General features: G+C 43.8%; 2 protein-coding genes across 5 annotated transcripts in view; one reads left to right on the forward strand and one right to left on the reverse strand.

Annotated features, from left to right (window-relative positions):
• Window positions 1–8,127, reverse strand: part of MRPS27 (mitochondrial ribosomal protein S27) — a 101,315-nt gene extending 93,188 nt beyond the window's left edge. For 2 of the 3 annotated variants that reach the window (XM_070357579.1, XM_070357577.1), the window contains exon 1: window positions 7,976–8,127. In XM_070357579.1, the coding sequence (XP_070213680.1) occupies window positions 7,976–8,048 (73 nt within the window). In that variant the 5' untranslated portion in view covers window positions 8,049–8,127. The remainder of the gene's footprint in view (window positions 1–7,975) is intronic. The other variant, XM_070357578.1, reaches the window with a different exon arrangement.
• PTCD2 (pentatricopeptide repeat domain 2) overlaps window positions 8,123–13,568 on the forward strand; it is a 32,086-nt gene continuing 26,640 nt past the window's right edge. The window contains exons 1-3 of one of the 2 annotated variants that reach the window (XM_005889337.2): window positions 8,123–8,280; window positions 9,688–9,780; window positions 13,120–13,249. In XM_005889337.2, the coding sequence (XP_005889399.1) occupies window positions 8,166–8,280; window positions 9,688–9,780; window positions 13,120–13,249 (338 nt within the window). In that variant the 5' untranslated portion in view covers window positions 8,123–8,165. Of the gene's footprint in view, window positions 8,281–9,687; window positions 9,781–13,117; window positions 13,250–13,568 lie in introns of those variants that run through there. The other variant, XM_070357583.1, reaches the window with a different exon arrangement.

Below are 13,568 nucleotides of genomic sequence, written 5' to 3' on the forward strand. Positions count from 1 at the left end.
TAAAGATATATATATATTTTTTTAATTTTAATTAGAGGCTAATTACTTTACAATATTGTATTGGTTTTGCCGTACATCAACATGATCCGCCACGGGTGTACACGTGTTCCCACTCCTGAAGCCCCCTCCCACCTCCCTCCCAGTACCATCCCTCTGGGTCATCCCAGTGCACCAGCCCCGAGCATCCTGCATCATGCATCAAACCTGGACTGGCGATTCGTTTCTTATGTGATATTATACATGTTTCAATGCCATTCTCCCAAATCAAAAGATATTTTTTAAAAATAGCAACTATAAATGACTAGATGCTTGGAACTTAGAATACATTTTTCACAGAAACGGTGTTCTAAATTGTCAGTTACGTTCCTGTGTCTGTCAAGAAGGATGAATAAAATCCAATGGCACTGATGCATTGCATTAGGTGTGCAGCTGTACACCAGGTCAGGAGTGAGCAGACCAGACCCTGTAGTTTTAAGTGAAGGAGTTGGCTGGGTGACATTTAAGGTCTCTGCATGTTCTAACAATCTGATACAGAGCCAAAACACACAATTCAGATAACCCATTCATAATTTACGACAGCATTTCTATGCAAATTGAATTTCAATTTCTAAAACCAGGTAGATCACTCCCTTCTGTGGGAAACAAGTACAGCCCTTTTCTCTCCATGAGCATAAGCTGAGGAGGGGACGAACGTGTTAAGATGCTTCAGTCACGTCTGACTCTTTTGTGACCCTACGGACTGTAGCCCTCCAAGCTCCTCTGTCCAAGGCATTCTCCAGGCAAGAATACTGTAGTGGGTTGCCATGCCCTCCTCCAAGGGATCTTCCAGACCCAGGGATCGAACCCACGTCTCTTATGTCTCCTGCATTGGCAGGCGGATTCTTTGCCACTACAGCCGCCTAGGAAGCCCAGTTCAGTCAGCTCAGTTGTGTCCGACACAAGTCGTGTCCGACTCTTTGTGACCCTATAGACTGCAGCATGCCAGGCTTCCCTGTCTTTCACCAACTCTCAGAGTTGACTCAAACTCATGTCCATTGAATCAGTGATGCCATCCAACCATCTCATCCTTTGTCATTCCCTTCTCCTCCCACCTTCAATTTTTCCCAGCATCAGGGTCTTTTCAAATGAGTCAGTTCTTCGAATTAGGTGGCCAAAGTATTGGGAGTTTCAGCTTCGACATCAGTCCTTCCAATGAATATTCAGGACTGATCTCCTTTAGAATGGACTGGTTGGATCTCCTTGCAGTCCAAGGGACTCTCAAGAGTCCTCTCCAACACCACAGTTCCAAAGCATCAATTCTTCTGTGCTAAGCTTTCTTTATAGTCCAACTCTCACACCCATACATGACTACTGGAAAAACCATAGCTTTGACTAGACAGACCTTTGTTGGCAAAGCAATGTCTCTGCTTTTGAATATGCTATGTTAGCCATAACTTTTCTTCCGAGGAGCAAGTGTCTTTTAATTTCACGGCTGCAGTCACCATCTGCAGTGATTCTGGAGCCCAAAAAAATAGTCTCTCACTGTTTCCCCATCTATTTGCCATGAAGTGATGGGACCGGATGCCATGATCTTAGTTTTTTTAATGTTCAGTTTTAAGCCAACTTCACTCTCCTCTTTCACTTTCATCAAGAGGCTCTTTAGTTCTTCTTTGCTTTCTGCCATAAGGGTGGTGATATCTGCATATCAGAGGTTATTGATATTTCTCCAGGCAATCTTGATTCCAGCTCGTGCTTCATCCAGCCCAGCGTTTCTCATGATGTACTCTGCATAGAAGTTAAATAAGAAGGGTGACAATATACAGCCTTGACGTACTCTTTTCCTGATTTGGAACCAGTCTGTTGTTCCATGTCCGGTTCTAACTGTTGGTTCTTGACCTGCATACAGATTTCTCAGGAGGCAGGTAAGGTGGTCTTGTATTCCCATCTCTTTAAGAATTTTCCACAGTTTCCTGTGATCCACACAGTCAAAGGCTTTGGCATAGTCAATAAAGCAGATGTTTTTCTGGAACTCTCTTGTTTTTTTCAATGGTCCAACGGATGTTGGCAATTTGATCTCTGGTTCCTCTGCCTTTTCCAAATCTGGTTTGAACATTTGGAAGTTCACGGTTCACGTATTGCTGAAGCCTGGCTTGGAGAATTTTGAGCATTACTTTGCTAGCTTGTGAGATGAGTTAATTGTGTGGTCGTTTGAATATTCTTTGACATTGCCTTTCTTTGGGATTGGAATGAAAACTGACCTTTTCCAGTCCTGTGGCCACTGCTGAGTGTTCCAGATTTGCTGGCATATTGAGTGCAGCACTTTCACAGCATCATCTTTTAGGATTTGAAATAGCTCAATTGGAATTCCATCACCTCCACTAGCTTTGTTCGTAGTGATGCTTCCTAAGGCCCACTTGACTTCACATTCCTGGATGTCTGGCTCTAGGTGAGTAATCACACCATCATGATTATCTGTGTTGTGAAGATCTTTTTTGTGTAGTTCTGTGTATTCTTGCCACCTCTTCTTAATATCTTCTGCTTCTGTTAGGTCCATACCATTTCTGTCCTTTATTGTGCCCATCTCTGCATGAAGATACCCTTGGTATCTTAGAGATACCAAGGTATCTCTAATTTTCTTGAAGAGATCTCTAGTCTTTCCCATTGTATTGTTGTCCTCTATTTCTTTGCATTGATCACTGAGGAAGACTTTCTTATCTCTCCTTGCTATTCTTTGGAATTCTGCATTCAAATGGGTATATCTTTCTTTCTCCTTTGCCTTTCGCTTCTCTTCTTTTCACAGCTATTTGTAAGGCATTAAATTGAAGTTTAACAGATTTAAACTGAAGAAAGTAGGGAAAGACCACTAGACCATTCAGGTATGACCTGAATCAAATCCCTTACGATTTTACGTATTTTACAAATAGATTCAAGGGATTAGATCTGTCAGACAGAGTACCTGAATAACTATGGATAGAGGTTCATGACATTGTACAGGAGGCAGTGATCAAGAACATCCCCAAGAAAAAGAAATGCAAAAAGGCAAAATGGTTGTCTGAGGAGGTCTTACAATAGCTGTGAAAAGAAGAGAGGCTAAAGAAAGCCCAAGGAGGGGACTGTTAAGCTATATATTCCAGGACACCAATGACTTATATATTCTCTGCTTGTTATTACATTTTCTTACTTATTCTCCATTTCTTCTCCTAACATATGTTTTATTCTAGTGTAAGACATCAGTCCTCCTTATTCTAAAGTGGGAAAAAACAGTTATCTAGAATTATGTTCATGATTTTGGTACTGGGAGACATAAAGCAGGGAGATGATGGTGGGGAAAGACAGGAGTCCCAGAATGTCTTGTGTGGTTTTTCAAGGGGATCACGTGACTGAAAACAAAATAAATTAGAACTAGTAAATTTACAAAAGATAAGCCCACTAACTTTCAAATATATGAACTTTAACTGTTTGCTTACCATCCCTGGTAGCTCAGATGGTAAAGAATCCACCTGCAATGTGGGAGACCTGGGTTTGATCCCTGGATTGGGAAGATGCCCTGGAGGAGGGTATGGCAACCCACTCCAGTATTCTTGTCTAAGCGACTAAGCACACACCATTTTCTATCTCCATTGAGGATAGAATGAAAGGAAATGGGTATAAGGATAAAGAATTTAAACTTGGCAAGTGGAAAATTTTCCTAATAGAAACCAATGGCAAACACAGTAATGAGTTATCCAGTGTTGTAGGCAGAATGTCTCCCCCAAAAATGTCCATGTCCTAATCCCCAGAACCTGTGAATGTTAGGGTACATGGCAAAGGGGGATTAAGGTGACAGATGGAATTAAGATTGCTTCTCAGGTGGCTCAGCAGTAAAGAATCCGCCTGCAATGCAGCAGATGAGAGAATTAAATCCCCAGATCAGGAAGATGCCCTGGAGAAGGAAAAAGCAAGCTCTTTCCAGTATTCTTGCTTGGGAAATTCCACAGACAGAGGAGCCTGGTGGGTTGCAGTCCATGGGGTCGCAAAAGAGTTGGACATGACTTCGTAACTAAACAACAACAACATGGAATTAAGATCAGCACATCAGCTGATCTTAAAGTGAGGAGACTGTCCAGGGTTACACAGGTGGACTCAATGTTTTTGTTTTTTTAGCCATACCTCGGGGCATGTGGGATCTTAGTTCCCCAACCAGGGATTGAACCTGTGCCCCCTGCACTGAAAGCACAGAGTCTTAACCACTAGATGGCCAAGAAGTCCCCAGGTGGATTCAAAGTAATCACAGGTCCTTAAAAAGTAGAAGAGGGAGACACTTTGTTAGTGTGGTACATGAAAGGCAGAGTGATATGAGAAGGACCCGACTTGCCACTGCTCACTTTGAAGACGTTTGAGTAAGGGGCCATCAGCCAAGGAATGAAGGTGGTCTCCAGAATATGGGAAAGGCTAGAAAAACAGATTCACCCCTAAAGACTCCTGAAGGGAATACATCCCTTTCAAAACCTTGATTGATTTTAGCACAGTAAGACTCTGTACCAGACTTCTGACATACAGAACAGTAAGTCTATGTTGTTTTAAGTAAATCTATGTTGTTTTAAGCCACCAAATTTGTGGTGATTTGTTACAGCAACAATAGTAAATAACTACACCTTAAGACAGACATTGGAGAAGGCAATGGCACCCCACTCCAGTACTCTTGCCTGGAAAATCCCATGGATGGAGGAGCCTGGTGGGCTACAGTCCATGGGGCGGCTAAGAATCAGACACATCTGAGCGACTTCACTTTCACTTCTCACTTTCATGCATTGGAGAAGGAAATGGCAACCCACTCCAGTGTTCTTGCCTGGAGAATCCCAGAGACGGGGGAGCCTGGTGGGCTGCCATCTATGGGGTCACACAGAGTCGGACATGACTGACGCGACTTAGCAGCAGCAAGACAGACATTCGACTTTCTGTAAACCTTTTAAATCAGGATATCCATCTTTCTAAGATAGTTGGTAGTTGAGAGGTCTGTATATTAACATTAAAACCAGAAAGAATTTCCATGAAGTCAGGAAGAATGATGAGTGGACAATGAAACTGGAAAATCTAGATCAGCTTCTCCAACTTTAATGTGCATATGAATCTCGATTAAATGAAGATTCTGATTCAGCACACCTTGGGTGGGAACAGACCCTCAGACAACACTGAAGTAGCAAGCGGATAGGATGTTATCAGCTTCACAAGTTTAGCTCTCTCAGACCATTTAACCCCATGCCACCCAAGCAGATAAACCCATCTTGAACACGCTTACCCTTTAGGCAGTCAACTTTTAGAGCAACAATATTCAAAGATAACTATCCACTGAAAAATGAATATTTCCTCTACTTAATTCTGCCCCCAAAGACCAGGATTTTGGAGCTTAGTAAATACTTATTTATAAAAAACTTGTTTTTTGTATAGTTAATTTGGCTTTTGGTAAAATGTCTCCAAACATGTTTTCCATCCAAAGGGAAGTAGGGTGATTGTGAACACAGATAGGCTTTAGAGTCACAAAATCTAAATGTGAATCCTAGCCTTCCATAAATATTATGAAAATCTGAACAAGTTACACCAGGCCTCTTAGCAGTTTTCTTCATATGTAAAACGGGAAATACTGTATCATAATCTAAACAAGGACATATACAATAGTAAGTGCTTCGCCTAATGTCCACTCTGTAGTAAGTGCCCGGTAACTTTCCTTCTCTAGCCTCCTCTTATACTGAAACCCCTTTTTTTGGTTCACCTCAATAAATCTTGCTTCCATCCTGTTGATTATTTTAGTTGCCTTTATTTATCTGTTGTAAGGAGAACAGATGGAAGTTCCAATGTATTCCAAATACCGATTTGTCATGAGTGTGTATGAATTTTTTCCTCTTTTATCCTGTAATGGTTTAAGATGTTTTGACGACTTAAAGCAAAGCTCCTTATCAGCATTCTCAAACCCCCAGAGGTCAATAATGTACTATTTTATTTGGGGGCTACATTTTATTTTGGGGCTTCCCTGGTGGCTCAGTGGTAAAGAATCAGCCTGCCAATGCAGGAGATGCGCGTTTGATCCCTAGGTTGAAAAGATCTCCTGGAGAAGGAAATGGCAACTCGTTCCATTTTTTTTTCCCTGGGAAATCCCATTGACAGAAGAACCTGGTAGGCTACAGTCCATAGGGTCGCAAAAGAGATGGACACAACTTACTGACCAAACAGTAACATCTTATATTACTTGCCTGATAGTCTCCAGTTCCTGATTTCAAGATTCCTTTCATCTGTGGTCTAACCCAGTGCCCGTGCAATGTAACTTTCTGCAATAAAGGAGCTAGCCACGACAGTGGCCACTAGCCACAGGTGCCTACTGAGCACTTAAAATATAGCTAATGTTGGGCTTCCCTTGTACCTACTCCAGTATTCTTGCCTAGAGAATCCCATGGACAGAGGACCCTGGCAGGCTACAGTCCGTTGGGTTGCAAGTCAGACATGACTTAGCGACAAAACCACCACCACCAATGTGACTAAGGAACAGAATTTTTAAATTTAAACTAATTGAAATAGCCACTTACAGCTCATGGCCACGACAGAGGGATAGCACAGATATAACCGATCACAAGTTCACTGTTTCAATCTTAGGTCAAATCAGTAACTGGAAATTCTCTCAATTCACCTTTATTTAATGCCCATTCCCTGGTTACAATGACTGGTCCCAAACATTTCAAGCAACTATGATACTTTCCCTGATTAACAATACAAAGTCTTGTTTAAATTGAAAAGCATTTAGTAACAACCCTAAGTAAACACACTAGTAAACAGCTACAACCCTAATGCTTACTGAGGTGCCAAGTACTGGGCAGACTACTTTAATGTGTGGCAAGAAACATTTTCATTAGCTAGGTCAACCAGCTAATCCTCAGAAAACTTCTGGTGGCCAATGATAAGGTTTCACGTTGATATTTAAAGATGTGTGGAGAAAAACTATGTGTTTCTTTTGAATAGGGGCTAGAGGAGGTACGTTAGAAAGAGTTGGTAACAGGCATGGGAAAAACCAATGGTGATTACTGTAGCCGAATCACATAACCAGTTACACCTGTCAGGATTTAGCTTCTGTAAATTAAAAAAGTTTTTCCCAATGTCTTCATCAGCAGGTCCTTTAGCGTCATTCACGCAGGTATCAAAGTATTTCAAAACTATTAGCATTTACTATTTGAATGGAAAACTTCGGCGAAGAAAGGTCAAACAAATTGCGCCCGAGGTCATCAGGTAAACTGAGATTAATAATGAGAAATTCATCCACCCAGTGAAAACCAGGGTCTGGCCACGCGTCAGGTGTTGAGAAAGTTTATTCTGCAGCTGCTGCTGCTGCTGCTGCTGCTAGGTCGCTTCAGTCGTGTCCGACTCTGTGCGACCCCATAGACGGCAGCCCACTAGGCTCCTCCGTCCCTGGGATTCTCCAGGCAAGAACACTGGAGTGGGTTGCCATTTTCTTCCCCAATGCATGAAAGGGAAAAGTGAAAGTGAAGTCGCTCAGTCGTGTCCGACTCTTAGCGACCCCATGGACTGCAGCCCACCAGGCGCCCCCGTCCATGGAATTTTCCAGGCAAGAATACTGGAGTGGGGTGCCATTGCGTTCTCCAGAACGTTTATAACACCCCTCTAAAGAAACAACAGCGAGAGAGAAAATTTTCACAGCCCCAGGGAAGGCAAAGGGGTCGGTCACATTTGGGCTTTTGAGGGGCAGCAAAAAGACCACCACCCGAACACGTAAACGCGGAAATCATCCGCAGAAGTTCTCATACCAGAACTTGCTCTGCTCTTCACACCTCTGGATAAGAAAACACTATTTTAGGGAGGGAGATGGGTCAGAGACCTTATCTCCCCTTTCTGTGCTACCAAACACCTCCAGTGGTTTCTTCTTTCCTTAGAAGTCCATTACTCCTTTTACTCAAGGAACAGAGTTCTCAGGCGACCTAAAGAAGCAGCCCCAAGAAAGAAGCAGACAACCAACCTGCCAGAGAGAGCTGAGGCAGCAACACATTCCGCGCCAGGAGGATCGCGCGCCGCACCATGGGGGCCGCCATCTTGGAGCATGCCAAAAGGAATGCTGGTCCGGGGGAGGCGGGCAGAGGAAGGGGCGGAGTCACGGTGCACGCTCCGCCCTCTCCCCGGTTCCCACAGTTGGTGCGGCCCGGAACAGCATGGCGGCTACCTTGCGGCCCCCGAAGCAAGTCCTTCTGCTGCATGCGCTGCGAAGTTTGGTGTATCACTGGGTGGGAGGCTCTGGTTCTACCTGCTGCCTCTGCCCTCTAGGAGGTATTCGCGGCCTCGGGCCTTGAAGTAGGGGTTGGGTGAGACAGAAGGGAGCTTTACACCTCAGTGGGCATCTCTTTGGAGAAATAACAGCGCTCCAGCTCCTGGCCGACAGTAACCGAGCATGCCTTCCCCCTCTGCTCCTGTGTGCAGTGGTGGTCTCTGCCTGTCGTGGACGCCCCTGTGCCGGGGAATCAAAGGACAGCTGGGCTGGAGTCTTGACCTTGGGGCTGTAGTATTTCCTTGGATGGAGTTGTGCTGCTTCCCGGGAACACCCCGCTCCGCCTTGGGCCTACTGTTCTGTAGAGTCTGGGAGGGGAGGAGGTCTAAGACTATAGAGTCCAGCTCTAAATAACAATCTGAAAGACTCTGAGCAGCTTCCTTTATTTCCTTCCAGAATTATCCCTTAATATCTTTGTGGAAACAGTTAAATTTGACAATGCTGGCAAATGATAATAAAAGATTTAACACTTTGTGTCAGGCTTTACTACATTTTACATACATTCTTTCCTTTTGTCATACCACCTAGTGATAGAACTACTGTTCTCTTCATTAAGGAAAGAGAGAAAGAAAGAAAGTGAAGTCGCTCAGTCGTGTCCGACTCCTTGTGACCCCATGGACTGTAGCCTACCAGGCTTCTCCGTCCATGGGATTTTCCAGGCAAGAGTACTGGAGCGGGTTGCCATTTCCTTCTCCAGAGGATCTTCCCGACCAAGGGATCGAACCCTGGTCTCCCACATTGCGGGCAGCTGCTTTACCCTCTGAGCCACCAGGGAAGCCCTCATTAACAAAGGAGGATGCTAAGTAATTGCTGTAACCACTGCTCACCTTTATAGAAATCAGCAGCAATTTTTGTTGTTACACTGTTATTGTTGTACACAGAGTTCGTATAGTGGACGATTCTTTGGCCATGCTCCAGTTCATGCATAACCCAGCATTTTAAAGAAATAATGTTTCCCAAACTCTTCATTTCTGCTAAGTTGTGGTGAGTGAATCCTGATGTATCTAGTGGATACTGAAAGTTCAAATCTGAGAGATCACAGCTCCTCATTTTGAAAATGACAATACTGGGAATTCCAGTGGTCACACTATAGCTACTACTTCTATCCTATATGCTTCTACCTGTTTAAACCAAATCTAGATATACCTGTTTTGTTATCTGTCTTTTGGAGTCCAGATTCTTGTCCCCATACACAATCATTAGCTCCTTTCACACACACAGATAAGACTTATGGAGGATTTGCATTCTCTGGTAGTTTGGAAATTTTTTTTCCCTATGAGGGTGACTGTTATAATTGTACCAGTCTAGTGAGGATCAGATCAGTTATTAGAAAGAGATGGTCAAACTCTACACATGTTATTTGCTAAGTATAAAATAGTCAAAATGATTTTACTTTCTCTGATTTTTAGCTAAAAGATACCTACTTACAGACAGTATTGTGAAATTAAAGGAGTTTCAACGTAAGAAGGTGGCTGTTGCATGTAATCTTCCTGGCACCAAAGGTAATCAAATCTATTTAATTCTTTCATTGATCTGTCATTCAGCTTTCCTCTGTCTTTATCCCTATTCAGTCTCTCTTTCAATGGCTTTGGATCTCAAAAGAAATTGAGATGATTTATTCTTAGTTCCTAGTCTGCCCCTGTGTGCACCTTTTATTTCACCATTCTCCTCTTAACCCTTCTCCCAGGACCCCAGAGAAATACTGAAACTAGCTCTGCATCCAGTCCTCTAGATCAGTGCCTCTCAGTTAGGCTCAAGGATGAGCAGCAAGTAAGGGAGGGATAGGAATGCCAAACCTGGGCCCCAAACGATTCGTCTGCACAGTAAAGTCGGAGAACTGCTCCACATGACTGGCCTTCAGACTTTTGATGCCACCCTCAGTAAAAAATACAATTTGCCTTGCATCTCTAGTACACACATACATATCTATAGATAAATCAAATGAAACAAAAATGTATGATGTATTTTCATGTTTTCCAGTCTGTGCTGAAAGAATCAGTAGTCTAAAACAGGTTTCTTTAAAAAAATTAGCAAAATACTGATAATTGCTGTGGCTGGGTGATGAACACATGGGAGGTGATTTCTCTCTACTTTTAGGTATGTTTGAAACTTTCTATGTAAAGAGCTAAAAACACTACCACCACCCCGGTCCTGTTCCCTTTCAGCATCTGAGAAATCTTGTTGCATTCATTTCCTCTTGTCCTGCACATTGAGTTTTCTCCAGTAATTAGAATTCTTTTATAAACAGAGTAAGACCCCTCTCTTTTTTAATAACTCTTTTGTATGTTCTATTGACTTCTTCAGCTTTCCTCCTTCTCACTGTTGGATGTTGTGAGCACCTAATGAACACTTGCTTCCCATCTCTACAGTCCAGCCCTCCAGAAACCAGTCTTCCTTTACAACTCTGCTAACCATACTGTTATACAAAATCACCTACAGAACAAGAAGATAAAGAGTGACAGAGAATTGAGTCTCCACTTTAGGTAGACTCAACCTAGATTTGACTTTAGCCTTTTCTGCTTACCCCAAGTCGCCTGGAGCTCTGTAAAGTTTGCAGTTAGGGCTTCATGTCACAGTCTAGTTGTTACTCAGTTGTCATAGTCTTTCTAAGGCTGTGCTGGTCATACGTATGTTCTGAAAGGCAATTAGCATCATGAGTGCCACGCTACTCCACTCTCAAGTATTTACATATAAAATCCTGTCCACATTTCCTCATTATGAGGACCCACAGTGGTACTTTCTGTCTTATAGACCACATCACATACAAACATCCCCCTTCCCCCCAGGTTCCTAGCTCTTCCATAGTCGATCTCACCCTTTGTAGAATTCAGTGTAATTTCCTGTTAATCTAGTCACGTTCTCCCCTCACCACCTTTCCCCTGCAGTTCCATGCTGTGTCTCGTGCTGATTCCCACATCAGCGATGCCAAACTCCGTCAGCTCTGCCAACCCGACCCAGCCCTGTCCCTCCTCTGCCGCTTCTGTGTGTCCACCACACCTGGTCTCTTTCTGCTGCTTGATTTCTCTCTTCTTTCCTATTATGTTTATACTGTCACGTGTCACCTACTCTGTCAGTGTTTTCAGATACCTTTATGTAAATGTATCTTGTCTTTTCAGATAGATTCTAAGCTCTTTCACGGCAGGAACCATACCTTATCCTTCCCTGTGTCTCTCACACAAAGAAGGATACCTCTGAATATGAATATACAATAAGCACCTAAATCTTATTGTTTGTTTTAAAATACAAATTACATTTGCTGAAATTTTGGACATATTGAGAAGTACAAGATGTAAAGTCATCCTATTAAAATCTTTTTAGGTTGGAAATTGTTTAGAAATATTTAATAGAATAAATCCTCGTGACGGAAGAATGAAATAAGAATAATAACCTCTGTGATTTCTGGGCAGTTACTACATGCTGGGCTGTGTGCTAAGGGCTTTACTTTACTCGCATTATCTCAGGGTGACCCCATGAGGTCAGTATCATGATCTTCACTTTACACATGAATCAAGTCTCACTCACAAGCCTCCCCAAACCTCCCTATAGCATGCAAATGGCAAAGCCTAGATTTCAGCCCACACATGCGTACATGCTAAGTCACCTCAGTTGTGTCCGACTGTTTGCGACCCCATGCACCCCACCAGGCTCCTCTGTCCATGGGATCCTCCAGGCAAGAATACTGGAGTGGCTTGCCATGCTCTCTTCCAGGGGATCTTCCCAACCCAGAGAACAAACCCATGTCTCTTATGTCTCCTGCATTGGCAGGTGGGTTATTTACCACTGGCGCTACCTGGGAGATTTCAGCCCATGTCTTCCCAGTTCTAAAACCTTTAGCCATTACAAGATCCTGCAAATAAAGATTGGAGAGTCTACTGCATTAACCCAAACCTAGGAGGCCTTTTTTTTCTAGTAAATCGAGAACAGTATCTACTTCAGCTTCCCAATTTTGTGTTTTAATGTATATCCCGCCATTCCTTCAGGTGGCATTCCTTCAGAGCTCTGCACCTTGGAGCAAATCCTGTAGACTTTTCTTGGCAGCTTCTGATAGTGAGAACAGCCCTGCCTTCTGGAAAGCAGATGCTTGCTTGGTGCCTGCCTCTCACCCCACTTTCTGCCAAGAATACAGTGCCTCCTAATGCCAAGAGACAGTGCTTCCTGTTGGTGTTTGTCTCCACAGTAGGTTCAGATACAGGACAAGGGATCACCTTGAAATGATTTGGTCACTAGAAGACGGTTTGCTGCTGTTAGAGGACAGGCTTGCCCTCTGCGTTATGCAGTGCTGTGGCACACTTGCTAAGAACTGATGAGAGAGGGACCAGGAGGAATGAAACAGTGGTGAAGTTGAATCAAGAGGAAGAGATGTGAGGCATTCCTGAATCGTGAGTCCTCCACTGTGACTCCTCTTCACATTTTCCTTTCAGTTTTCCCGCTAGGTGCCCTACCAACTGATGGTTTGGATATCTTGGTTACTTTTTTTTTCCTCATGGGTCACTTTTGGATACAGCTCTCTGGACTAAGCCTCTTTGGACATTAGTTCTGAAACTTTGCATAAGCGTCACCCAGGTAAGTGAAAAAGGCACATTCCTGCACTCCTGCTCCCAAAGACTGTGCAGGGAGTCTGAGTGAGGCCTGGGCCTGCACCCTATGACACAGATGCGCTGCTTCACACACCATCTCTGATGCTCAAGACCAGCCAGTGATGGAGCTGCGTGGCCGTGAGCCCCGCTCAGTGGCCTCTGCAAGGTGCTGGGTTCCAGCCTCCCCTTCTCCCTGAGGTCAGACTCCTGAACAGTCCAAGTCAGCCCGAGTGATAGCCACCTCCACACTGTGCTCTCTTCCAGAAACCTATTTGAGAAACCTGGAAGAGAAACTGACCCAGAATAAGCTCATCCTGAAAGAGGAGTTGAGAACCCTGCTTCATTTGTGTACATCCCGGGACGACGTGGAGCTGGCTAAACTTGTCATTTACAGGTGAGGCACTTCCTTAGAATACTGCCAGCCTTTTCTCTTCCCACTGTCTCCCTTTCCTGAGCAATCATATACACCTGGAAGATTTCAGCTATCACCTCTACGCTGGCGACTTCCAGGTCTCTTGTCCAGGTGCCTGCCCTGAGCACCACATGTTTAAACTCATTCATTTAACAAAAACTTTTTAGGTTCCTACTACATGCCGGGTGCTGAAGATGGGAAAGCAGATAATTCACGCCCCAGGAGATCACCAGCCTCACTACTCACTGAGTCCACTCACATGTTCTCTAGTCTTCACGTTCCGTGTACACAGACCTCTTCT

Source organism: Bos mutus, chromosome 20 (genome assembly GCF_027580195.1).
Source record: "Bos mutus isolate GX-2022 chromosome 20, NWIPB_WYAK_1.1, whole genome shotgun sequence".
In the NCBI taxonomy this organism is placed as follows: Eukaryota; Metazoa; Chordata; class Mammalia; order Artiodactyla; family Bovidae; genus Bos; species Bos mutus.